Source organism: Canis aureus, chromosome 33, assembly GCF_053574225.1.
Source record: "Canis aureus isolate CA01 chromosome 33, VMU_Caureus_v.1.0, whole genome shotgun sequence".
Classification (NCBI taxonomy): domain Eukaryota; kingdom Metazoa; phylum Chordata; class Mammalia; order Carnivora; family Canidae; genus Canis; species Canis aureus.
Genome location: NC_135643.1, coordinates 24,751,614 through 24,778,694, shown reverse-complemented (window position 1 = coordinate 24,778,694; position 27,081 = coordinate 24,751,614). Strand labels below are relative to the sequence as shown.

At 40.5% G+C, this 27,081-nt stretch overlaps 2 protein-coding genes and 2 long non-coding RNA genes across 7 annotated transcripts in view; 2 read left to right on the top strand and 2 right to left on the bottom strand.

Moving 5' to 3' along the window:
• BDH2 (3-hydroxybutyrate dehydrogenase 2) lies at positions 1–21,466 on the top strand. 2 transcript variants are annotated; one of them, XM_077882162.1, is made up of 10 exons: positions 1–147; positions 2,426–2,517; positions 3,384–3,462; positions 5,286–5,382; positions 7,149–7,257; positions 13,881–13,941; positions 15,139–15,252; positions 18,374–18,432; positions 18,986–19,078; positions 21,115–21,466. In XM_077882162.1, the coding sequence occupies exons 2-10, from the start codon at positions 2,446–2,448 to the stop codon at positions 21,166–21,168; spliced, it is 738 nt and encodes a 245-aa protein (XP_077738288.1). In that variant the 5' UTR covers positions 1–147; positions 2,426–2,445; the 3' UTR covers positions 21,169–21,466. The 2 variants fall into 2 exon arrangements, with proteins under 2 accessions (XP_077738288.1, XP_077738287.1); XM_077882161.1 differs by lacking the exon at positions 1–147 and having other exon boundaries at positions 2,416–2,517.
• LOC144303786 (uncharacterized) lies at positions 8,844–20,402 on the bottom strand. The gene is made up of 2 exons (XR_013370762.1): positions 18,885–20,402; positions 8,844–12,182 (listed from the first exon to the last, which is right to left on the bottom strand). It is a non-coding gene; the product is annotated as an uncharacterized LOC144303786 (long non-coding RNA).
• An 830-nt stretch (positions 21,467–22,296) lies between the features above and the next one.
• The window catches only part of SLC9B2 (solute carrier family 9 member B2), a 64,440-nt gene continuing 59,655 nt past the window's right edge, over positions 22,297–27,081 (top strand). Inside the window, exons 1-2 of one of the 3 annotated variants that reach the window (XM_077882158.1) lie at positions 22,297–23,552; positions 25,092–25,162. The gene's annotated coding sequence lies outside the window, so the exon portion shown is untranslated. Of the gene's footprint in view, positions 23,553–24,195; positions 24,380–25,091; positions 25,163–27,081 lie in introns of those variants that run through there. The other 2 variants (XM_077882160.1, XM_077882157.1) reach the window with 2 other exon arrangements.
• Positions 22,457–24,210, bottom strand: LOC144303784 (uncharacterized). Its single transcript, XR_013370761.1, has 3 exons — positions 23,793–24,210; positions 23,474–23,534; positions 22,457–23,264 (listed from the first exon to the last, which is right to left on the bottom strand). It is a non-coding gene; the product is annotated as an uncharacterized LOC144303784 (long non-coding RNA).

Genomic DNA, 27,081 nt, shown 5'->3' with positions numbered 1-27,081 from the left:
ATAAATGTGCGCCTCCTTTTCTTAAAACTGACGGAAACTACAAATCCCAACATGCATTATTAAGCGCCTGACTTGCTTCTGCACAAAGGTCTCAAGTTTGTTTCTCGCCCACGGATCTGAAGGACGCCGTCCACTTGCTGCTCTAAAGTAAGATTTCCTTTTATTTTTTTAAATGATACTTCAGACTGGGGGAGAGTTAGATTTTGCGTTCTGCAAGTTACCCATTTCAAGATTAATTTCAGCCGTTAGATCAGTATAAGGGTGCATTTTTAACAAGTCTAAAACTCTGGTATATAAGTTTTTCAGTGTGGTTTTCATGTTGGATTTATGGAGAGTTGCCTCATTTTACCATTTCAGGTCATGTTTGTATTACATTTTCCCAAATAAATCCATTTTAGTTTGATAGTATAGTTTTTTCCAACAGTAAGTCTTTGTACCAAAATCTGGTCCCAGAAAGGCAAGACCAGCTAAGATTTCAGAGCGAGCAAAGCAGCTGTGCTTCAATAGTTGTTCAGTAAGTGCTTCTCTGGGTTTCAAAGATTCCTAGGGACATCTTTGGTACTGGTACTTGCTTTCAGTGCCATGCACCCAAAGCCAGCAGCACTTATGACCTCCGAAGGAAGTGCACTGCTGACCAGGCCCTGTCTCCTGTCTTAAACACTGCTCTGATCCAGCCCCCTTCTCCATCCCCTCCCTCTCTGCTGTTTCACCGGAGGCCCTTCAGACCACTGCACACCCTCCCAAAGACAGCCTCCCGCAGCCTGCTCCACAGTGAGCTAAAATACGTGTCTGATTGTGTCACACTCTTTCCATCAATCCTTTAGTGTCCGTTGCCCACAGGAGTAACTGGCCTCTTGGCATTCCGAGCTTAGATAAAGCGGGGAGGCTTGGTTACAGCAAAAAACCAAGGTTGGCTAGTGAGAACAAAGATTGGTTCAAAAAGAAAGGACTCGATCATGTGAGCCTTCTAAGCCAGACTTGCTACCTGTTTTCTATCAGGCGGATAATTGAGTAGGGTGATTGTGTAGGTTATCTGTACATGTACCTTTTAAGTTGGCTCACTACCCTCCTCCCCTAGCTTTTCTCTTTACAGAGGCTAGAAAACAAAACTCTCAAATTCCTAACCTCTGCAGCTAGAGCTGGCCTGTGAAATGAACGTTGGAATTTCTAAGGAGGGCTTCCTTCTTGAATAGAAAGAGAGGACACTCTGAAAGGCTTTTGGCTTTTATTTCCCACCACCAGCCCCCCACTACCTTTTTTTTTTTTTTTTTTTTTGCCTGGAATGGTGATGTGATGCCTTGGGACAAAGCAGACATTGTGTACCTTGGTGTGAAATCAGAGACACCCATTAAGGACAGCAAGGTGAGCAAACGTACTCAGTTCCTTGAAGACAGCCTCAGTTAACCATCATTTGACGTTTAACTACCCCCAACCCCATCATTAGCCATTCCCCTCATCCTGCAAACTACTGCTCAAGAACCAGTCAAGTGTCTTATGCATATCTTATTTTCCCTAGGTCAGAATTCCTCAGTCCTCCAATCTGAAAATTAGATAGTATCTGTTAAAGTGTTACTACTGCATGCTTAAACTTTTCTTTTTGAAGATTCTTATTTATTTGAAAGACAGAGAAAGAAAGAGCACAAGCAAGGGGAGCAGCTGAGTGGAGAAGCAGGCTCCCAAAAGCAGAGAGCCCCAATGCAGAGCTAGATCCCAGGACCCTGGGATCATGACTTGAGCTGAAGGCAGACGCTTAACTGATGTAGCCACCCAAGCACCCCTGCATGCTTAAACTTTAAGAAAGGTTCAGCAGTATTGTGGGGTGGAATTTCACATAGTGAAGAAGTCAGGAGGCCTGAGCATAGTTCTGTCTCTGTCATTAACTGGCTCTGTGACCTTGAGTAAATCAGATCAGTTTTCTCATCTATAAAATGGGAGTATTGGATATGATTTGATTTTTCCAGCTCTTTTGTTCAATGACTCTCTGAGGCCAACCATGAAATCTTTCCAGTGACAAGGAAAAGCCATAGACAATTGATAGTACAAACCCCCAACAAAAGTTTACAGCAGAGAAATCGAGAATGCCATAGCAGTTTGTATAGGGACAGTGGGGACAATGGTGGTGGTAGTGAAGGGAAGGACTCCAGCCCTGCTATATCAGTATCAAAGGCTGTCTTCTCTAAGTACTCAGGAAACCGAATGGTGGATTAAAGTCCAATGTCTGTTACCACTTAAGTGGGTTATGCTAAATATTTCTGATACACTAAGGTAGGTATCTAGTGTCAGCATTCTTGGAGAATTCAGATGATGGGACTATTTGTACAGAAACTGTCATTAAGTTCTTAAGGAGTACATTAAACTGTTCATTCTAGATGTCACTGCACAGGACCATGTGCTACAGTGTAAGCCATTAAATATATGTCTCTAGCTTTAACCACAGGTTCCATTATGGGTCGACTTGATGGGAAGGTCATCGTCCTGACAGCTGCTGCTCAGGGGATTGGCCGGGCAGCTGCCTTAGTAAGTTATTATCTCTTGTTTACTTACTACCTTTTGAGGTATTGAATTATGTGGACAGATCCTATGATTACTTGATTCTGCTCTACTTTTTATTTTTTTAAATTTTGTGCTTCTCTTGTCTTACGTTACAAAAGAAAAGTCCCTATTCCTGACCCCAGGCAGATGAAGGAATGAACACCTCACATGTTTATTATGCAACATTACTGATAATCTTTGACTCTGAGAGACTTCTCTGTCTCAGTTTCTCTGCACTATGATATATTTACTACAGTGGCCCTACAGGAATGCAGAAATTACATCAATTCAGGTATAAGACTCGAATTACAAGACTGTCAGGTTACCTTTACCTTCCTAATTTATATCAACTTCTTGCACATTATTACCCCCACTTGACCTAATTAATGCATTTAAAGTGTAATAGTAGGGTATGGTTTGACATTTATGAAACTAATATACTCAGGAGAAAAAAAAGTGTTGAAATAACCCATTTTCTCTTATTATTTGGAATATAATAAGAACTAGAAAACAGTAAGAACTTCCTCAGAAATGAAATAAATACAGGCCATGACATCACAGAATAGTATTTTGAGAAGTGTCAATAACAGAGGCCTCGTTTTTAAAAACACTATTTTATTTGATAATGCTTAAAGGGACAAAGTCAGATGACAAGCATAATGTATGTCACGTTCTAAGTAATGAAAATAATAATGGGATGGGTGAAGTGAAAGAGAGCTTGAAATTCTACCTATTTTATAGGGAAAGCAATGAAAATAAGATAAGGGAGAAAAGGCTAAAAGACTTTCCATTCATGAGAACAGAATCAAATCAAATAGACAAAGGATTTACTTGTACATTGTGTCTCCCAGGCTTTTGCAAGAGAAGGTGCCAAAGTCATTGCCACCGATATCAATGAGTCCAAACTTCAGGAACTGGAAAAGTACCCCGGTAAGCAACTCGGCAGTGTGAACTTGGAATTCAGACTCAGCAAGGTGTCACAGAACTTGATCCCAGGCCCTGGGACCATGACCTGAGCCAAAGGCAGACGCTAAACCACTACAGGGTTCCTATTCTGAATCTTTGAAATGCACATGTATTTTACACTTACAGAACATTTCAATTCACACTAGCTGCATTTCAAATGCTCAGTAGCCACATGTGGCTACCATATAATGGAAACAGCTTAGCCTTAAAATGACATATGATCAGAAGCTGTAAGAGTCGGGTCGCCTGGGGTAGCTTGGTGGTTGAGCATCTGCCTTTGGCTTAGATCCCAGGGTCCTGAGATCGAGATCCGTATCAGGCTTCCCGCAGGGAGCTGGCTTCTCTCTCTGCCTATGTCTCTGCCTCTCTCTGTGTCTCTCATGAATAAATAAATAAAATCTAAAAAAAAAAAAAAAAAGCAGCAGCTGCAAAGACTAACTTGTTTGGCTGCCCCTTAGTATACCACACCGAACCTAATTCCAACATCAGACGGCTTCAATCAGCATTACTCAGAAAGAAATCAGGACATAGAAGTCACTTGAAATTTAACCGTTTCAGCAAAATAGAACAGGTTACATGAGCAAACACAGTTTAGTTCATTGAATTAGTTAACTGAGCTAGACTATGTTGAGTTACCATTTCAACAAGTCTAAGGGGTAGCTGCTGCCCTGGAAAAACACAAAGCAAAGGAAGTTCTTCTGAAACTCAAATTTAGTCTTCCCTTTCTTTATTTATAATCTACCTTTTCTATATCCAAAAGGGAATAAAATAAACTATATATTTTTAAATCATAAAAAATAATAACTGCTTCTTTCATTAAAGCAGATTTGTTGGTTTTTTTTTTTTTTTTTTTTTTTTTTTTTTGGTTTTGGGGTTTTTTAGTAGCTAGTATAGTGTGTCTCTCTCAGATCCCACACCAGATCACTCCTGGTTAGTGTTTTCATCCCTTCTTCTGGCCTCTCATTTCTTCTTGCAATTTAGTCCAGAAATAAATGATGGTACCCATGACCAACAAAGTTATTTCTAGTAAACAAAAGAATTGGCATAAAGGTAAAGGGCACAAATAGAAATAATTTCTTATTCCACTTCCCCTGCCCTTCCCTCACAGGCAGAATTCAGCATCACTGTAGCAATAATTCAACCTTTAGGGAAAGAAAGGGCTAGAGGGGCCCAGTTGCTTTATTCCTGCTGGCTTACTGAGAGGCATCTAATATAGAGGTCAAGACAAGGAGGATTTTCAGATTTTTACTAATAAGATTCCTAAAACCCTCAGGGATCCCTGAGTGGCTCAGTGGTTGAGCATCTGCCTTCAGCTCAAGGCATGATCCCAGGATCCTGGGATCGAGTCCCTCACTGGGCTCCCCGCAGGGAACCTGCTTCTCACTCTGCCTATGTCTCTGCCTCTCTCTGTGTCTCTCATGAATAAATAAATAAAATCTTTAAAAAAAAAAAAAAAAGATTCGATCTCTGGGTGGCTCAGCGGTTTAGCACCTGCCTTTGGCCCAGGGCACGATCCTGGAGTCCCGGAATCGAGTCCCATGTCGGGCTCCCAGCATGGAGCCTGCTTCTCCCTCCTCCTGTGTCTCTGCCTCTCTCTCTCTATCATAAATAAATAAATAAATAAATAAATAAATAAATAAATAAATATTCCTAAGACTCTCTAATGGCGAACAATCCTATGAAGTCTAACTGGACAAAGACTGCAATCCTCACACTTTAAAACAGCTAAATCTTCAAGGCTAAATATTTTTATGAGTACAGATAGATTCCTTTGTTTTATTTTTCAGGTATTCAAACTCGGACCCTTGATGTCACAAAGAAGAAACAAATTGATCAGTTTGCCAATGAAATTGGGAGACTTGATGTTCTCTTTAATGTTGCTGGGTAATTCATGTTTTAATTTCACTGTTCTTACAGAAAGTTTTCCATGACTTTAATGATTTTTGATAAAATGGCAAAATTATTCATCATGAACCATAATATATTTCTTAGGAAACACAGCTAGATTTTAACAGAATTTTTATTCCAAAATTCAGCAAGTAAGAAAGCCAAAGAAGTGGACATAGAGGGATGCCTGGGTGGTCCCGTTGGTTAAGCACCTGCCTTTGGCTCGTGTCATGATCCCGGAGTCCTAGATAAACGCACTGGGTTCTGTGCCCCCCGGGAGCCTCCTTCTCCCTCTCCCTCTGCCTGCCACTCCCCCTGCATGTGTGCGCTCTCTCTCTCTCTCTCTCTGTCAAATAAATAAATAAAATCTTTAAGAAAAAGAAGTGGACATGGGCTTGAGGCCTAAGGGAAGTTATGATCTACCGAAGAGAACTGGTATTAATCTGAACCTGTTGATTTCTTAAGGCTAGCAACAGCTCACACCAATGGACTCGTGGTGGGTGCTCCAGTAAGACTTATAAATTAGAAACTATTTTCCAGTAGATGTCTCTAAAACAAAGTATATACACCAGAAACCAAGTACTCAGCTTCTTGAAATGCAGGTGTTCCCAATTTTTTTGGCACAACCTCCCAAGCTCAGGGTTTCTTAGTGGGACAATGAGTCCCATCCATCAAAAGAAGTTTCTGTGTTGCACTTCTGTATAGAGCACAAAGAGAATGGCTTAATTGAACTTACTAGGTAGTAGCAAACATGCGGAACTATGTGTGAATGAGAGGAGACTGAAAGTGGAGCAGCTGCACATAGGACAGGTAGTGCCAGTATTTTCTCTGCTTAGGTGTGACAGTAGAGACGAATACAACTGAGGTTTATACAGGACCCAAGTGACATTCCACCTTTCTTATGTAGTGAGATATTTGTACTGCTGCATTGGTAGAAAACCTCCAGAGCTTTCTAATATGTTTTTGTTCTCCTTAATCATGTTTCAGTGCAGAAAAAAAAAAAAAAAAAAACAAACATCTATAGTTTGTCATGTTACATTACATGAAAATTAAATTAAAGCAACAATTTTTGACAATCTGTTTTATAAATTGTCCATCCCTTATATGAGAATATACTCAGAGCCATGACAAAAATAAATCAGGAAAATTAGTTTTTGAACATCTACATGTTAAATTTTAGGCAGTGTAAGGGATATAGAAATAGAGCACGTGGTTCTTGCTGTCACGCAAAGGATGAGCAGGTTATTTATGAGTATGACTTAAAAGGCAGTGAGTGAAGGCTGCTTTAAGAGTTTGTTTTGTTCTGCTTTGTTTACTCAATATGTTAGAACTGTATGATAACCATATTACTTGGCCGTCCTGAGATGTTGAGACAATGGTTTCCCTTGCAATTTGATTTTCCCTTTGAAAACACTAAATCTGTGCCACCTGAGGGCACTATTGCTCTTGAAAAAGTAGGGCAGGCGTCCTAGTCTCATGTTTTTGATATTTCCTGTGCAATCGCTATCAAGCTTCTTACGTTTGGTGGCCCCAGACTTTTGCCTTTCTCTTTTAAAAGAAGGATATTGTTTTCAAATAAATTTATTTAGCTTAAGTTGTTGGATACTCATTAACCTAGTGTACTAGGTGATATCAGAATTGTTAAAATCTTCACAAGAGTCAATGATCTAAGTTAATATATTACAATAAAAAAATGATAAGGAAATGGAATACAGATCTTCTTAAATGATCATTTTTTCCCCGCTATTTAATTCCTCTTCCAGTTTTGTCCATCATGGAACTATCCTGGACTGCGAGGAGAAAGACTGGGACTTCTCAATGAATCTCAATATCCGCAGCATGTACTTGATGATCAAGGCATTTCTTCCTAAGGTAAGGACTACCACCACTAGGATAAGCACTACTGGATAAGTAGATCTCCACACTGGGCATCCAGAAAGGGTCCTCACATGTGCTGAAGAGTGACAGTAGCTAACGTAATGACTAACCTGTACTGAATGTTTATATCAAGGCACTTAATATAAATTAATTGATTTAACCTTTCAGTTAAGAAATATTCAAGAAATATTAAGCACTTTCTATTGGCAAATCTCCACTCTAGGTGCAGAAAACACATCAGAAAACTAAACAAAGTCCCTTCTATAAGAGATATCCCATTTTTGAGGAGTGAGACAGGATAACAAGGAATCGGAAATATAACTTGGGAAGTGATTAGAAGTACTATGAATAAAAAGCAGCTAGGATATCAGTAAAGCCCAGGAGGGCCTCACTGACATGCTGAAATTTTCATAGAGGCCCAAGTGAAATGAGGGAGCTAGCTATGCAGGTATTTAAGGAAGAGGGACCCAGGGAGAGGGACAGCAAGGAGGCATGCAGGACCAGAAGAAGGTAATGAGGTACATACTACTTTATCACATCCACCGTACAGAGAATAATAAAACTGAGAGGTGAGGTAACTTGCCCAAGGTCACATAATTAGCAGGTGGTTATAACAGGATTTGAAGGACGCCTGGGTAGTTCTGTGGTTGAGTGTCTACCTTATAAATAAATAAATAAAATCTTTAAAAAAACAAAAAACAGGATTTGAAACCTGGAGTTGGGCCCCTTTTTGAATTTCAGTGTCTAGGCACAGGCTCTCAAGATGGATGTACCCCCATGGCTTTTCTGTTCCCTGATCATTTTTCTTGTTTTTAGCTGAGCCATAGAGACCAGAGAGGTGAGTCACAGCATGTGTTAAAGAGAGAGCATTCCTCATGATATATTAACCCTTGAATTCCACAGCTTTCACACAAGTCGTCAGTGTTTTTCGTTTTATTTTACAAACAAGCATTAAATGCCTTTTGATATAAAACATACACTAGGTGTTCTGTGGGAGGGGAGCATAAATATGAAAAATATTGAGTTCAGATGAATTCATAAGCCAATAGTAAGCAGACAGCACAAGCTCAGACACTGAAAGGGGTTGACTAAGTACAGAACCAACTCAGTCCAAGGTTGTAAACCGAAGCCTAGTGAAATGCAGAGAAGCTATTCTTCTCTTCCATCCTAGATGGATTAGATGACGGACATACTGAATGCTGCCAACCCATGGAGAAAAGCTTTTTAATGGCAAGGCACGGCTGATGCTTTGCTCTGAACATTCAACCTAAAAGATCCAGGTGAACATTAAAAGGAAAATTACGAAAAACTGACTTAGAAACAAAGGAATTTGGGATGCCTGGGTGGCTCAGCGGTTTAGTGCCGCCTTCAGCCCAGGGCGTGATCCTGGAGTCCCAGGATTGGGTCCCACATCAGGCTCCCTGCATGAAGCCTGCTTCTCCCTCTGCCTGTGTCTCTGCCTCTCTCTCTCATGAATAAATAAAATCTCAAAAAAAAAAAAAAAAAAAAGCAATTTGTTTCAATCTGCTTAGCACCTAGAAAGGATCTCTCAGTGAGCCCATGGGATGTTGAAGTAGCAAATTTTTAAAATATAAATCTCTTTTTTTTCTTTTTTTTTTTTTTGTGCTTATTTGGAGTTCATGAGAATCTATGCTATTTGGAATTGGATTATTTTTTGAAGACTGATTCTTAACCTAGGATATAGGAGAGAAGCAGAAGCTATGGTAAAAGGAGAAAGTCACAAATGGTAAAGCTGTCACATGTGCATAACCAGCCTACTCCATGTCTGGAATGCTTTACAAACATTAGTGAAGGCAGCAAGTGTGGGGTATGGTCCAGTGGTACTCAAATTTAAACATGTCAGTGGGCAACCCAGGTGGCTCAGCGGTTTAGCGCCGCCTTCGGCCCAGGGCCTGATCCTGGGGACCTGGGATCGAGTCCCGCATCGGGCTCCCTGTGTGGAGCCTGCTTCTCCCTCTGCCTGTTCTCTGCCTCTCTCGCTCTGTGTATCTCTCATGAATAAATAGATAAAATCTTAAAAAAAAAAAATTACTCTTCCTTTAAAAATAATAAACATGTCAGTAAGTGTTAATTTTTTTAAAAATCTTATTTATTTATTCATGAGACAGAGAGAGAGAGAGAGAGGCAGAGACATAGGCAGAGGGAGAAGCAGGCTCCTCGCAGGGAGCCCAATGAGGGACTCAATCCTGGGACCTGAGCCGAAGGCAGACATTCAATCAACCGCTGAGCCACCCAGGCATCCCAAGTGTTAACTTTTGAAGTATCAAACATGAACTTGCAAATTAGTGAGTTTACCTATGATTTAAAGCATCTTAACAATAAACCATATGAACCAGTACCACTGATTTGTAAAAAATCCCAGGAGATATTAATGTTTGGGATAGACAATCAGATAGAGTCAATCTTATTAACCAGTACCTGGTTACTTTAACAGTAACCAACCTGACCCCAGATTTTGGACTCTGGCATCACAGCCTGAACTCTGCCCCTACTTCACCGTGTGCCATGGGAGATGGCACTTGTACTCTATTCTATTTAAAATGGAGGTGAGGGGGCACCTGGGAGGCTCAGTCAGTTAAGTGTCTGCCTTCAGCTCGGGTCATGATCTCAGGGTCCTGGGATCGAGCCCCACATTGGGTTCCCTGCTCAGCAGGGAGTATGCTTCTCCCTCTCCCTCTCCTCACCATTTGTGGTCTTCCACACTCTCTCTCTCTCAAATAAATAAAATATTTATTTATTTTGATTTTATTTATTTATTCATGAGAGAGACAGAGAGAGAAGCAGAGAGAGAAGCAGGGAGCCCGATGTGGGACTTGATCCCAGGATTCTGGGATCATGCCCTGAGCCAAAGGCAGACGCTCAACTGCTGAGCTGCCCAGGCATCCCAAATAAATAAAATATTTTTAAAAATAAATAAAAAATAAAATGAGGGTGAGAGATTACACAATCCCTAATTGTCTGGGATCTTCTGGGTTCATTAACTATGATGCACATATACCAGGTTAGAACTTTCTAGGGGAAGCTGGGATTTGGAGTCCAGGCAGATCTGAAAAGTCAGGTGGCCAAAACATAGAAACACTTGTAGGAAATTTTTGTTCATGGGTAGACATACAGAAAACCATTCCAAAACTGGAATATGAGTCAAAAGGCAAAGAACAAGTTGAAAATACTGTAAATAGAGATCAATGCAAAATCCAAAGTCAAGGGAGTCTCAATATGTGGAGATTTTTTCCCCCTTTGCTGTATCTTAGAAGACACTCTAGCACATAGAAGTGCTTTAGCAAGTATTTGTTGAATGAATAAATGAATCTAGGTTGCCAATCCAGGTAGAGGTCAGACATGAACTCACCAAAGACCCAAGAAACCAAGGTCTGCCAGGTTTAGGAGCTGATAAAAGAGCTGGATCGGGGTAGGACTAACTGGATCTACAGCTAGAGGGAATTTTCAGAGCTCTTTCTAGCCCCTGCCTGAGCTTCTGGGAGGTTGATCCTATATAGGAATACTGTGTACTAGACACTTCACTTTACACTTGCCAAGTCATATTTGCCTGACTACAACAGAGGACTGTTAGCCTGAGAAGCCAGGAAGAGCATGCACCTGTACCAGGAGGTACTGAGCCAGCATTGAGAAGGCTGCATGGGAGGAGGCTGGCACAGGGCTCTAGAACCAGCAGAAAGACCTGGTTGAATGGATGGCACAAGTGCTTGGGGGCAGCACTAGCATCTCCTAGGTGACTGTATTCTTTTTCTTTAAAGATTTTTATTTATTTATTTGAGATAGAGTGAGAGCATGAGAGAACACAAGTGAAGGAAGAAGCAGAGGGAGAGGGAGCAGCAGACTCCCCATTGAGCAGGGAGCCTGACTTGGGACTCAATTCCAGCACCCTGGGATCATGACCTAAACCAAAGGCAGACACCCAACTGACTGAGCTACCCAGGTGCTGCCACCCCAGGTGACTATATTCTAAAGTTTTGCTTGAAGAATTACTGCATTTCAAAAGATTATAGACTGAACTAACTTAATAGCTAATCTTTATATATTCAGTTGGGGTATATGTAATCTCTAGGTATTAAAAATGGGTTATGTAGGGACAATGATAGCTCAATAAAACTGGGAAAAAATTAAACATAAGTAAAACCAGGTTATTTGCAAGTTGGATAAGAAAGAATGTGAAGGCTTCGTTTTCAACACCATTATACTTGACTCATATCCCTGGTCTTTTTCATGAGGACCTCATTTCATTATGATCCTCTTTATCATGAAGACAAACAAGTTGGGTTAAATATTTTCACCCCTACTGCAGGGGTGAAAGTATTGGTTGGGTCACCTCAGCCTTGGTGGACTCACCTTGACTTGGTTGGGTAACCTCAGCCTCCCCTGTATCCTTTAATCCATCTAGCACGATGCTTTAGGTTGTTGTAGACCCTATGCTTTTGAGTACAAATAGTAACTAAGTATCAAAACAAAGGCAGAAGAATACTGTAGGGAGACCTGTCATCTTGGTAGCTTCATCCCTGGACCAGTCACTCACCTCCATTCCTTCACCTCTCTGTCTGAAAGCTGCTAGAGCAACTCACCCCAGCAGAAGCGACTTCTCTCTCTACACTTACTGTTAGGACACTTTTTAAATAATTCTTTTACTTGGCTTTCATGGCACAGCATATCCTGCTTTTCCTTCCTCCGTTCTCTGGTGGTGGTCTTCCATTTCCTTTCAAACCTTGTTTTAACTCTTCACTCCTCCTCATGTCCACCATCCTCTCCTTGTTCTTTGTGGTCATCCTGTGAGCTTCTGATTTCAATGAGAAGGTAATGTCCATCGGACAGGAATTCTCTCCACCTCTTGCTTCTTCCCCCAAAGCATTCATGAGTCCCCATGTCCCTGGACATACCTGTATACCCTTGAAAACACACATACATGTTATACTTAAGTATAAGTTCATCTGAAAACATTGTGAATTCATAGCAGCTTTTTCATCCATTATATTATTCCTGTAGGTCTGGGACAGGGCCCAGCAATCTGCACCTTAATCTAGTATCTCAGGGTGCCTCTGTGGTAGTCAGTTGAGCATCTGACTCTTGATTTTGGCTCAGGTCATGATCTCAGGGTTGTGACATCGAGTCTCGTGTATGGCTCTGTTCTCAATATGGAGTCTGCTTAAGATTCTCTCTCACTCCCTTTCCCTCAGCCCCTTCCCCCACTTGCGCTCTAAATAGATTAATCTTTTTTGAAAGAAAACCCTAACACCTTGGGATGCCTGGGTGGCTCAGCAGTTGAGCATCTGCCTTCAGCTCAGGGTGTGATCCTGGAGTCCTGGAATCAAGTCCCTCATCAGGCTCCCTGTGGGGAACCTGCTTCTCTGTCTGCTGTGTCTCTGCCTCTCTCTGTGTCTCTCTCATGAACAAATAAAATCTTTAAAAAATAATAAATATAAACAAAAAACCTAGCACCTCAAGAGATTTTGATTCATCACAGTATATGGACCACCTACTGGGTACCATCTCTAGGAGGACAAAATAGCCACAGACCCTCCTCTTCAGCCATTCACACTTTGAGTGGGGGAATTCTGAGGGAGGGGTTCTTAGGAAACACTTCCTTGTTGAGGGAAGCAGGCCTCACTGAATAACCATTTACCACATCCTGCATTTAATCATCTCAGTCAACTCCACCCTTGTTGCCCACGGACATTTCTGCATCAGTCCTATCTGAAATCACTCTGTCAGCTTCCAGTGGGTCTCCTCTACGTGGCACCACAGTAAGCATAGTATTCCCCAAATATAAACATGGCACTTCTCTGCATTAAACAACTCATCGTCACCACACTGCCTTCAGGGTAATGCCCAGATTCCTAAATTCAGCCCCCATTGTCCTCTGCAGCCTCATTCCTCCCATGCCTTGGCATTCTAAGCAGACCTATCCTTTCCTCCCAGATCCGTGATGCAGCCTTTATACATGTGGTACTTGCTCCTTAAAACACCTTTCTTTTTTCACTTTTCAGCCTAACACTCTAGCTTTCAAAAACCATCCAACCTCTCTCCTCCTTAGGAGCCCTCCTCTGAGTGTCCCAAAACCTGGATTTGTCCCTTCCTGCCACCCAATCCTCCTCTGTGGAGGTCTCTGATGCCGCTGGATCCTGGTCACATCAACCCCTCCAGTCCACTGGCAGCTCTCGCTAGGCAGGGAGTGTGGCATTTATCTTCCAAACTCCTGGACCTAGTGCCGCATCTGATTATAGTAGGCCTTCAACAGATACGCATTGAATAAAGTAAAGAGTTTTCCAGCATCAGGAATACAAAGTAACAATTAATGTTCATTAACTTTCATTTAGCTCAGAGTACCTTCTTAGTCTTGCTGATGCTCTCGTGCCAGAGGAAGGCAGTAATCCTCCTGAGAAATATTCCTGCCAGTAAGTGCGTAAGCATGCCATCCACTCCCAGCGATGACTGGGTGAGACATTAAAACTGCCTAACAGGCTTAATGTTAATAGTTAATAAGATGCTTCTGCAAACCATAATAAGCAAATGCAAACCTTTTAAAGAGGTATTATTTTTATCTTGCAGAGTGGCATTTTTGTTTTGTATTTGTTTTGTTTTGGCAGATGCTTGCACAGAAATCTGGCAACATAATCAACATGTCATCTGTGGCTTCTAGCATCAAAGGTAGGTCTGTCTTCCTCTGGGAATCAGGATGCACATACTCCCGTACCTTCACCAGCTATGGGTTTGTTTTCGCAACAAGCATAGCAGAGGTTATAAAACCCACAAATAATGTCAAAACCATCTTTTAAAAAATTAGTAACAGGTTCCTTACCACCAGTCCTTTTTGCCTTCACTGTAAACCAGTCATAAAAAATAAGTTTCATTTTCCCTTCCTTTTATTCCTTCTAAAGGATATGGGGATAAAAATCAAGCTGAAAGAAGGAAATATTTATCCATTTAATTAACCAAAAGAGATGTATTGAGCAGTATGTGCCCCTGCCCCAAAAGAGTTCAGTCTGAAAGGGGAAGAGTCAGGCAAATGCATGTCTCCTACATTGTGACAGTATTATAACACAGGCTTTTGCAAAGTGCTGTCTCGATTCAGAGGAGCATAACAATTTGGGAAGTGCTTCACAAAGACAACCAATCTAGGCCCTAAACAAGAAGTCCAGCCAGAGAACCCAGATTGCAGTGCCAAATGGAAATACCATCACAGTCTGGCAGATGGATTTGTGAGTTTAAAATGAAAGAGCTACTGCAGAAATAGCATCCCTTCTCTCTACAAGAACACACATGAGCCTGCCCAAGACAGGAAGGCAAAAAAATGTGCAGTCCTCTTGACTTACTTGGTTTGGTAAGTTTGGTTTGGTTTTTGTTTTGTTCTTTCCCTTGATTTTCATTTGGAATCTGCCCAAGGTTTCTACCAACCGATAATGAAAACCTAAGATCACTGCCATCATTAAGTGCAGATTCTCAACGCCTAAGCCCTGACTGGGTTGTGTCAGGAATGATATTATTTTCCCACATTCAGACACTAGCCCTCTTCAGGGAGAAAACCTGATACCAAATTTTTTAAAGGGTAGGATGGGAGGTGGTATGACAGTGGTTATGGGGACAGCTATTTGTGTTCCCTTTTTTTTTTTTTTTAAGATCTTATTTATTCATTCATGATAGACATAGAGAGAGGCAGAGACACAGGCAGAGGGAGAAGCAGGCTGGGAGTCCGATACGAGACTCGATCCCGGGACTCCAGAATCACGCCCTGGGCAAAAGGCAGGCACTGAACTGCTAAGCTACCCAGGGATCCCCTTGTGTTCCCTTTCTAAAGGAGACTGTTGTTTTATTCCTTCAACTGTTGAACCTTCCCTTCACCCTCAGGAGTTGAGAACAGATGTGTGTACAGTACAACCAAGGCAGCTGTGATTGGCCTCACAAAGTCCTTGGCCACAGACTTCATCCAGCAGGGGATCAGGTGCAACTGCGTGTGTCCAGGTGAGGTGGGCTCTACAAGGCTGTGCACTTGTCCCTTATGACACTCTGGTTGCCACTGTGACACCTACCTACAGAAGCTTGTTAACCACATGTTATATTGTATCCTGTCACTGGGAAAAAGCTCAAACGAAAAAGGGTCTAGGCTTATTAAGATAATAGTCCAACAGTAGGTTGGGAACGAGATTCTAAGTCATTAGGAATGAACCACAGATGCAAAGGGTTTAAATGGTATTTATGCGTGTGGCACAATTCCAAATCTCGTGGCCAAGCCACATTACTGGCCAGAACTTGGTGTTTTGGAAGCAGACCAGAGATGGCCTTGTCAGGGGAAAGAGGAAAAGTAGGCCATGCTCACAGAACCACAGGAAGAAAGTAAGAGACTCCCAAAACACAGAGAGCTACTGAGTTTTGTAAATCACCTGGGATGACCCATAAATTAAAAGGAGGGATCAGTACCTTCCTTTATGCAAACTATGGCCTGCAGGAGAAATCCAGCCCATCACCTGTTTAGTAAATACTGTCCTATTATAACACATCCACACCCAACTTGCATTATCTATTGACTATGACTGTGCTCTTGCTACAAGCAGAGTTGAGCAGTTCTAACAGACCAAATGCTTCTCAAAGCTAAAAGTATTTCCTATCTGGCTCTTTACCAAAATGTATGCCGACTTCTCATATAAAGGAAAGAAGAAAAGCAGAACTTAGTAGAAAGGACATTCAATCTGTCCAAATAAAAGCATTCTATAACTTATTTCATAAGAATAATTTCTCATTTTCTCAATAACTATGGATATGCCTATTAAATAGATATGCCCTTTCACCTGGTTCCACTAACCCAAAATGAACACAAGATGCCTAAGAAGAATCACTAACTTCCTTCTCTGAAAAGGAATTAAATATCACATTTCCAGAATCAAGGTTGCTCTCGGTGGTCACAACTGGTATTGGGGGGTTAGGGAGAGGAGGTACTTCACGCTTACCTACGGAACTTTTCTAAACCTAAAGTGTATGCTAGAACTTGGGGAAAGAGTTGATGGGAAAAACTGTGTGTAGTTTGGAAAGTTCCACACGAGACTTTATATATTCCACCATGGTCTCCCCTCAGGTTAGAAACCATTGACTTACTAATTTAAAGGAGAAATACAAAATACCCTGCAAGCTGCAGAATTTCCATGATTGAGGTGTTCTGTTTAATTTTTCTTGGACTAGAAAGGCAAACATAGGTAACACTAAGAAAAAGCATATAAGAGAGACAGTTTCACTGGGTTTTAGCATGCCCACTGGTGACACTTGACTGTAACTATTCTTGGTGCCATTTACCCAATGGAATAAATGGCAAAATGATCTGGAAAATGTGGTTGTTTTAGCAGCTGGACTTTTTAGAAGATTGGAAAATATATTATCAAACTGTCTGGAACAAGGAACTAGCTGTGACTCAAGAGCCAGTCGCAAAAGAACCTGACAAAGAATGAGTGTACCTGGAATTGCACTGATGGCGGTATAGTCATAACTCTTCAAAACCAGGCTTGTATAGACTATGGCATGCTGTGTCAGTCTGTACCACAGAGGACAGAGTAGAGTAGGGACAATGGAATTAAGCAGAAGGCATAGGCTTGCTCTGTAGTTTCATTTACTAGCCATGAATACCAGCCATATGAAAGAGATGATGCTTGCTCTCCTGAGTGATACAGGAAGGTATCAAAGTTGTATTTTAAAACTGAATTTTGAGGATATTAAGTGAAAGCTTAGGATGTCTTGAGCATACTGTTGGTATGATCTTGGATTATAAGGAGGGTATGGATGAGAGAAGTGAGGAAAATATTATTGGAAGCTGGGTACAAGAGAACTTTGTTATGTGTTAAGTTTATCAACACCATTGCCTGCAGTCATGTGGAAGGTAGAAAGTGTTCCTAATGAACTGAGTGATCTAGTAAAGGCAGCTTCCACTGAGTGTGGACAGGGCTGCCCACTTATGGTGAAATGTGAGAGGATACAGGTAAGCTAAAGAAAAGGGTGTTAAACACGAAAGAGCCGAAACTTTCTGACTTTGAAGAATCCCAACCTCTCCAGAGAAATGACAAATGATGCTAAAATTAAAAAACAGTTTCTGGTAAACACTGACCTCAGGCACTCTCAGGACTAGAGGGTATGACTATAAAATCATTTGTTATGAACCTACAAGTATCATATGGTCGCCCAGAGTACTGTCAGCAACCCCTGCCCCCCAAAAAAGGGCTTCTAAAGAGAATTTACAAATTACATAAATTAACAAGAAGTGTGGAGTCCTACTTGCTCTGTAGGAGCTCGAACTAAGTGGAATTTAAAAAATTTTAGCATCGGGATCCCTGGGTGGCGCAGCGGTTTGGCGCCTGCCTTTGGCCCAGGGCGCGATCCTGGAGACCCCGGATCGAATCCCACGTCAGGCTCCCGGTGCATGGAGCCTGCTTCTCCCTCTGCCTATGTCTCTGCCTCTCTCTCTCTCTCTCTCTCTATGTGACTATCATAAATAAATAAAATTAAAAAAAAATTAAAAAAAAAATTTTAGCATCATTCCTACCTTTTTTAAAGTGAAATAATTTCAAATTACATTTTTTGTGAGAAACATGAAACAATGGTTAAAAATAGGAATTCAAAACCAGTGAAAATAGGCAAGATAATGAGGAAAATGTAGAACCATCTAAATTACTGAGGACCAATGACAGGCATGGCATTGTCCCTGAAGATACTCAGGGATTTTTTTTTTTTTTTTCTTTTAAGGCATCCTGGGTTCTTGTACAAGTACTTATATGGTTGTATCTACATCTCAGGGTTGTTTTGTGGATTAACTGAGATAATGCATGCAAATGTGCTTAAAATTGATAAAGTGTCATACCATTGTACTGTGATCAAAATACATCTTGGGAATGCTGAGTGATTCACCCAGAGTCCTTGCCTCGGGTCACAAAGAATTATGATCTGTGTTTTTAAAAATCATAGAAACTGGAGGTGAAATGATCATTCGAAGTCATGGAGAAGGATTTCACTGATTGTTGTATCATATAGAAAGGAAGTTTAAAGTTTGTCAATTTCTTTTTCAGTTTGAATAATTAACCAAGCCAAATGTCTTCCTTTGATTTAGCAACGGTTGATACCCCATCCCTGCAAGAAAGAATACAAGCCAGACCAAATACCGAAGAGGTATAACTACTATTTTAAATGTGTTTAAAGCTTCTGGTTGAAAAATGTCCTCTTCCTAGAGTAGACAAATTCATGGAGACAGATAGGGTGGCTGCCAGGAGTTGGGGGGAGGAAAGAACAAGGAGTTATTGGTTAATCTGTATAGAGTTTCAGTTTTGCAAGATGAAAAGAGTTCTAGTTTGTTGCACAATAATGTAAATGTACTTAACACTACTGAAACATACTTAAAAATGGTTAAGATGATGAATAACATGTATATTTTACCACAGTTTCAAAAATTAAAAAAAAAAACTCTCCTCTTTAACTGATCTGATACATTGTAGATTTTAGCATAACATATAGTTTGACTAGCTTGGAAGTCACCATAGTCCTACTTGGTCCACAATTAATGAGACTAATGATATTTTCATGTATCACGTATCATACATAATAAAGCAGCATGCCAATGGTACCTCTGTAGATTCCTCTTGCCTTTGACCTCCTGTAGGAGCTGCAGGTGAGTTCACACTTCACCTCACATCACTGATATCATGGTATGGCTTTCTGGTCTCAGGCACTGAACTACTTCCGGAAGCGACAGAAAATTGGAAGATTTGCAACCGCAGAAGAAATAGCCCTGCTCTGTGTGTATTTGGCTTCCGATGAAGTAAGCACTCTTCTTCCCAAGGAGTTCATTATCCTCATTTGGCCATGATTTGCTTATCAAGATAATGTCATGTTAGAGAGTTACAACATATATATGCTAAGAGGTTGCATTTATAAGATAGGGATAAGCTGTGATTTAATTTGCTCAAAGAAAGGCCACTTGATCTGACCCACCAACTCTTCTTCATTCAGCTCTACATGTCACTAAATCTTGTAGCAAATGACATGGAGGACTGAAAATATTAAATTGCTTAATTTTATGAGAGGCAGTTGCTTTCAAAAATTATAATTGGGGAAAGCCTGATCAAATGTAAGTCAAGCAACGAACCTCCAAAACTATGAGAGCTTCAGGTGAAATGGGGAGAGAGTTAAGCAGATGTCATTGTTTCTAATAGACACTGGGTTGGCATCTGGTATTTTTAGTTTTACTTGTGACCAGTTCAGGAAAATCCTGCTTTTTTTCGATGAATTCTTGTTGGTCATCACATATGGATATTCCTAATTCTCTTTCCACTTTGCATCTATTTAGTCATCAATTTCTTCCTTGATAGCTATTGTATATATTCCTAAATGGAATTAAACTACGAAAGCAGACTATATTTATAAAGGTACAGAGCACAAGAACATCCCCCTCTGTTTTATGTGTTTGAATATTCCATGACCAAGGAACTGCAGTGTATAAGAGAGGAAGAGAGAGAGAGACACAGGCAGTAGTGAGGAGGTGTGTTATTAATCTGTTAGCACTTCTTTATAGTAACTTGGTGTACATCAGGTGGTTGGTGAATGTGACAAATACACTGGTTGAAATGTTTTAGTGATAGAAGTTCCCTCTTCTCTGGACTGTTAACAGTTTTTAGCAGCTAGGGACACTGCTAAACAAATTAATGGAACAAGTTCATTGGCCTTTGTGGCTTCTCTGAATCTGTATCTACAGAGCTTATCTGATTTGAGGGTACTGCTGATAAGCTAAATTGCCCTCGTTTAGCCAGAGCTTAGGGTACCAAATATTTGGAAATGTTCTGGCTTGAAATGTGCAATAAAAAGACCTTTGGACTTTTATAGAGGAGTCCATATGTATAACAGAAAGCTTGCTTTAAAAATAAAAACTTCAGGAAGTTGGGGTCATTTCTTGGTAAAATGACTAGTAACCTCCTAGTTTATCTACAGTATTTGATCAGTTTTCATAGATTGAAGTTCAAAAATTTCTGTACTCATACTATGGTGTCTTACCTCCCAGCTTTTCTTATTGTCTTAGGCTTTAGATAAATTTAAAAGAACACATATTTAACATCCATGCTTAAAAGATTTTTAAACCCCTCCCACAAGGATTACTTCAACATTATTTCTTTGGAAAATGGAAAATTCTATGGAAAAAAAGTAATTTTTAAAAATCCCCTAGTTTTGTACAGATTTGGATATCTGAAACTAATATAGAATACTAAAAAAAATTAAAAAAAAATAATAATATAGAATACTTTTCATACTTTAATATATATATTGTTATTATTCATTTAAGTTTTTAAAACACATTTAGTGTGCTCAGCTCCTGGAAATACCTATGTATTTTGATCAACTATACAATATCTTATATAAAAAAAAATTCTGTTTGGTAAGTCACTTTATGACTTACATACTTGATGATGTTCAAAAATTTATTAATGGCATAAAGCTCAGGTACTTTAGAGTAGTTCTGAATTTCAAAATGAAAATGTACTATTTTAGCTTATACTTTATCCTAATTTGGGGAATGGCTTCATATCACTAAACTTAATTTTCTGATCCTGAAACCAAACACCTGCTTAGAATGTGACATGCGCTAGAACACTAGCCAGAGGCTAATTAACTAGATCACAAGAACATGCAGCAGTTTCAAATCATCCAAAATTTAATTCAGATTTTCCTAAAAATCTGTGTTAGGTGAGTGTTCCTATTACCATGAATACATTGTTTAGCTATCTCAGTCATGGGAAAATTGAAGAAACACAATCTGTGTTAAACCTGGTTAATTGTTCTGTCTCCTTGTGTTTATCATTGCAGTCTGCCTACATAACAGGTAATCCTGTCATCATTGATGGAGGCTGGACCTTGTGATTTTAGAATCTGTTTGCTGGAAGAGCAGGCCCTTCCTCCCCACAGTGAGACTGGTTATGAAGAAAATTCAGCCATCATGTCTTTCCCATTCATGGCTTATTTATGACAATTAGCCCTTTTTAATGATGCCATTGTTCACAAAAGTCAGATTCTTTAAATATATTAATCTCTTTCTAACCTCTTCTGAAATCATTATAGGGAGATGACATAAAAGATAATGAACTCACTGCAAATGAAAAGTTTTAAAATAAACCACAGTTTGCAAGCATATAAAATTAAAGTGTGAATATGAAAAATTGCAAGTTGTTAAGAAAAAGGTATTAATTTGTATTTTACTTCTTCCTAATATTCAACCATTTTGTATGATTCTGCATTGGTCTTTACATAGATTCTAATTTTAAAATTCTACACCATTATAATTGAACACAAGGTAGGAAGGAATTTAGCTTCAGTAACTTATATTAAAAGGAATTTAGATTCGGAACTATACTGTTGATCTGTTATATAAAAGAAAAATAATCATCAAGTGTTGATACTTAACCAATGTTATAACTCATAATAAGTACTATTTTCTTAGTTCAACTAAAAAAATCTTTCTTAAAATAAGCAATGACATTTGGCATGCGCCTAAAAACTTACAATGAACTAGCAGTATTGTTAGTTTAAGTGATATTTTTTAGATTAAGTGTAGATTTTTTTTTTCACCAAATTCCAGGCTAACAGTAAGAGGACATGAAATTTAGAAGCAATCTCTGGATCAATAAATATAAGTGAATCATATAGCATGAAATAAAATTAAAGAAAATAAAATTTGCAAGGGATGGTTGAAATAGATAAAGAGAATTAAGGAATACAAACTTCCAGTTATAAAATAAATAGGTCACAGAGATAGAAAGTACAGCATAGGGAATACAGTTAATAATATTGTAATTAGGGATCCCTGGGTGGCGCAGCGGTTTGGCGCCTGCCTTTGGCCCAGGGCGCGATCCTGGAGACCCAGGATCGAGTCCCACGTCGGGCTCCCGGTGCATGGAGCCTGCTTCTCCCTCGGCCTATGTCTCTGCCTCTCTCTCTCTCTCTCTGTGACTATCATAAATAAATAAAAATTGAAAAAAAAAATAATAATAATATTGTAATTACATTGTATGGTGACTACACTTACCATGGTGAGCACTGAATAATGTACAGAATTACTGAATCAATACGCTGTACACCTGGATTTAATATAGCATTGTATGTTAATTATAATTCAATAAAAATGGTTTAAAATTTTTTTTCAAGAAGAAGCTTAAGCAGATTCATGGATGATAATTCTGTACGAGAATAAGAAGTTTTTTCTTGTTCCTTTAATTTTAAGGTTCTATGTTTGTTTTTTATTTGTTGTTACTTCAAAAGACCAAATGGTATGATGCACATATACTCAGTAAATGAGCATGTAGTCTTTCCTCTTAGAACCTTAATAATTAATATTAATCCATATTAACAAGGAAAATTTTGAAATGGACAATGAAAGGATAACATTTTATGTGTGAGGAAGAATATTATGTGGTTGATGAAAAAGTTAAAATTGACAGCAAAAAATATTTTGACTAGCATTCCCAAAGAGTTCATTGATTAGAAGATTTGCTTCGGGGTTCTGGACCAAGTATTCCACAACTGCATCACAGATAGCTTGGTTTGTTATCTAGACCAAGTCATCCAATTTACTTTGGATTTTAGTTTTCTGGTTTGTGAAATTAGGGAGTTGCACAAAATGACTTGGGTTTCTTTTGGTGTATCGTAACCAAAATGCTGTACTTCTCCTCAAGTGAAGTGATGGGACACTGAAGCTTATAATTATGTTATGAAGTACTTTATACTGTGAGTGACATACATGTGAATGTATAGCGAAGACGAATAAATTCTAAATAAGCACACGATGAATTCTGCAAAATGAATTCTAACATTAGCAAACGCTTCCTCGGAGTTCTCTCACCTAATTATGAACAGTAAAACATTATAAACAATAAAGGCAGAGGTAAAATCTAACCAAAAGTTCAATGTTCTCCAAAGTCATGTTAATCAAATCCGGTGATGAGTCAATGAAGATCATATGACTGAAAGAAAAGGAAAAATCTATTTGATTCCTGTGCTAAGAGGAAGCTGGATACCACTAGAAATTTCTGCAAGCTTTAGGAGAAGAAGAGTTCAGTTCTTCTGAACACAGTAATCACTTTAGATGCTCTGAAGATCATTGGATGGAATGTAGGTTAAGCCATCCTACCCACAAAGTAAGACCTGAGAGAAGGGAATGAACGGTTTTTACCTGGTGGAGACATTTCCTTGACGTTGTCCCTCGTGCTTGAAAAGTGGTGATTAAAACTGGCCTGAGGAGTGAAAAACAGGTAAGAATTTTTATTTCTGAAGGAAATGAAAATGACCCGGCAAGGGGCATGTGCGTATACACACACACTCACTTTGGGGGGAAGGCGGGGGGGAGGTAACACAGGAAAGGAAGACCCAGAAGTGGAAGGGAGTTTTACAGAAGAAAGTAACTGTTGATGGAAAGGTCAAAATCTAAGATGATGCGGTACGAAGGCATCGCGTTAAAGAAGCAATAAAGAGTCGAGGAGGGCAAGTCTTACCTCCCCTCATTGGTCACCCACACCGAAGAACCCTGTCTTCCCACCGTACCGGAGAAGACGCTTCTAAAAGCACACTGAAAGGTGGCGTTTGAACCCAAAATGTGGAAGTTGGTTTGGGGATCGTTAAACCCGGTTACCGGCTGTGGGGCCTGCACTCCTGGCTGCAGAGGAGCCGGCGCTGCGCGTCCCCGCCAGGGTCTCGAGGTCGCCTGGTCACCGGGGTCTGCGCGCGCTGGGCCACGCGCTCTCCGGGCGGCAGGGGCGCCGGCTCCCGGCCAGGGCGCACGGCCGAACCCCCACGGGCCCGCGCCGAGGTCTCGGGAAGCGGGCCGGGACCCTCCCTCCCGGGCTGGCTCCGGGGACCGAGACCGGGACCCTCCCTCCCGGCCTGGCTCCGGGGACGGCGGCGCCGGGAGCGCGCGGGGGAGGCGGAGCCTCGGAAACCCGCGGCGCCGAGCGCTCCGACCTCTGTGGGTCTCGCAGCCTGGGGCTCCGCCTGGGGTGATGCGCTGCGCGCTGGGCGGATCGAGGCGCACCTGCGGACCGTGTACCCTGTTGCGCAGCCCTCCTGCGCGGGAGGCCGCGAGGTGAGTAGCCCTCAGGGGACACTAAGGGCCCAGAGCGTGTGTTTCTTGTTTGCCGGTGTTTTCCTTCTCCTCTCAACCAGACCGTGTTGCTGCTGTGGGCCACGTTAGCACCACCGAGGTGCTGAGAACCTCAGATCCTACTGACCCAGCCATCAGCTTGTTGTCTCATCCTTATTATCTCACGCTAGACCCTGGGGATTTCTTGCCCTAAAAGATTAATATCAGAAAGCCACCGTTTCCTTTAGCCTCCCGTCCAGGAATGGGCACCACCAGTGGACAGAGACAAGGCGGGTACCTCACTTGGCCAGGTCAACCTCTGTGTTCACTGAAAGACACACACCCCGGCTTCCACTCTGTAAGGAGGCCTCCACGTGACATTATTGCTGCCACCAACTGCTCTCATGAAATTCTGGTTTACTGTTTCTCTCTAAGCTAAGAATGAAGCATTTCACTTCAGCAGATATCTGTGTGTCTTCTCTGGGCCAAGCTGGCATGGAGACAGGAAATCCAAATATGAATTAAATACAGTTTCTGTCATCCAACACCTCAAAAAAAAAAAATCCAATGAATCAGAATATACTTAAGTAATTAGTGTGATTCATGCTATACTAGTGATGTGAGCAAAATGCCAGATTCACCTATTTTCTTGAATATTAAGATCTTTAGCATTATAATCCTACTGACTAGATCTTTGCTTTTTTTTGTTTTTCAGGATTGCTGTAGAAGCGGGAAAAAGTCAGTGATAGAACTCTACTCCAGAAGTTGCTGTGCCGGATATAGAAGGTTGGCACTCACATCCATTCCTACCTACTTCTAGTATGTACAGGACAAACTGGAAAGCTAAAAACGCTTCTTAGACTCCATTCCAGCTAGAGTTCTAGGTGTAAAATTAGGATCTGGCAAGTAGATGATGAACTTGTCTGAAATTTCAAAGGCAAAGGCCATCTCCCTGCTATTTTTGGCTGTTTTCTGTTGGCAGGGAAGGTCCAGGACATGCCAGTCCTAGTCTTCAGAACTGTGGGTGTGGGAAGGGCCTTAACAGCAGTGGTGACGGCCAGACTCAGCATTGTCATGTTGTATCACCACCTCTGTGGCTGTCAAGAAGCAAATGAGGAAGGTAGTGAACATATTCTTCTTCATAGTGTTCCTTGTTCCAGGCAGCTTCCAGATCCCAGCTTCTCCGGGGTCACAGCTACAATGGTGTTCTCGAACTACATAGTCCTTGCAGGGCCTTCAGATTGTAACGAAAGTAGTACATTCCTCTGTGGTTCATTTATTAGTGCTTTAGATGTCATTCCTGGAGGCCCAGCCTAGAACCTGCACTTCTAGCCCTTTCAATAATCTCTCAGCCTTTAAACAATTCACTTAATTCCCTGTATAAAAACTCTCTTCCTGTTTAAAATACCTGACATGATTTCAATTTTATGCAATGATTAATATGTTTACCATGTGGCTTCTAAGAGTCACCTAAACCAAATCTCTTCTATTTCTTTAGATGGGAAATGAAACCATGAGATTAGACTCAGGGGCTTGCAGTGATGTGAATGCCTTCAGTTTGGCTCCTCCCTCTACAGTTGCCATAGACGCCTTACAGCTGAGTTTGGCTTCTGAAGATATTTGAGTTTGTTACCCATTGACTGGTAATGAGATAATTCAGAGATAATTAGATAATTAGATAATTCAGAGATTCAGAGATAATTCAGATTATCTCTGAATTCTCTTTATGTTACAAATGTAACGTAAAATACTTCTTCATTTAAAACATCTATAGAATATGTTCTGTGACAAAGGATTGTTGAGTATCTGGTTCATGACCAACTATTTACTAGTCCTGTTGATAATTGGCAGGTCAGCGACTCTTGGTCAGCACACAAACACCAATGACAGAACAGATCTTTCCTCTGGGAGAAAGGATTTATATCTTTGTCCACACAAAGCCTAGGAACATTGTATGTGGAAAAATGGAGCTCCGTATATGTGCACTTATATAATGAGGAAGTGTCCTCAGTATTGTAGTCATGTGTCATACAGGTTAAGAAGAGTATAATTATGATAAGTTTTAAAGAGTTAACAGCCTTATAAAGTCATCGAATATCTCTTGTCAATATAATAAAAGCTCTTTACCTATTTTAGAAATCTATTATTTCTTTTTCTGCAGTTTATATGAGGGACTAAAAGGCTTGAATTTGGCAGTGTCCCTTTTCTTTGCTTTTCAGTACAGTATATGTATGCTTTTTTTTCCTTAAGGAAAATATTATAAAAGGAAGATAAAGCATGGGGGAGTACTTTATTGGGACTCTATGATGTACTTAATACTATATTACAATTTTCTGCAACATAGGCATTATCGCCATTTTATAGTTGGAAAAAACTATCCAGACTGGTCAAGTAACTTGCCCAAAATGGCCCAACTGGGAGGCAGTGACACAAGGATTTACATTCAGGGTTTTCATCTCCATTTTCCTCTGATCGCTGCACATTTTGCACCGTTATGCTCATTATACTCTAATTAATATAAATATGCTTAGAATTCCCTTCATGCACTTTCCTTTTCACTAATCATCGTTTATTTTTTTTATTTTTTTTAAAGATTTTATTTATTTATTCATAGAGACACAGCTAGAGAGAGACAGGCAAAGACACAGGCAGAGGGAGAAGCAGGCTCCATGCAAGGAGCCCAACATGGGACTCGATCCCGGGTC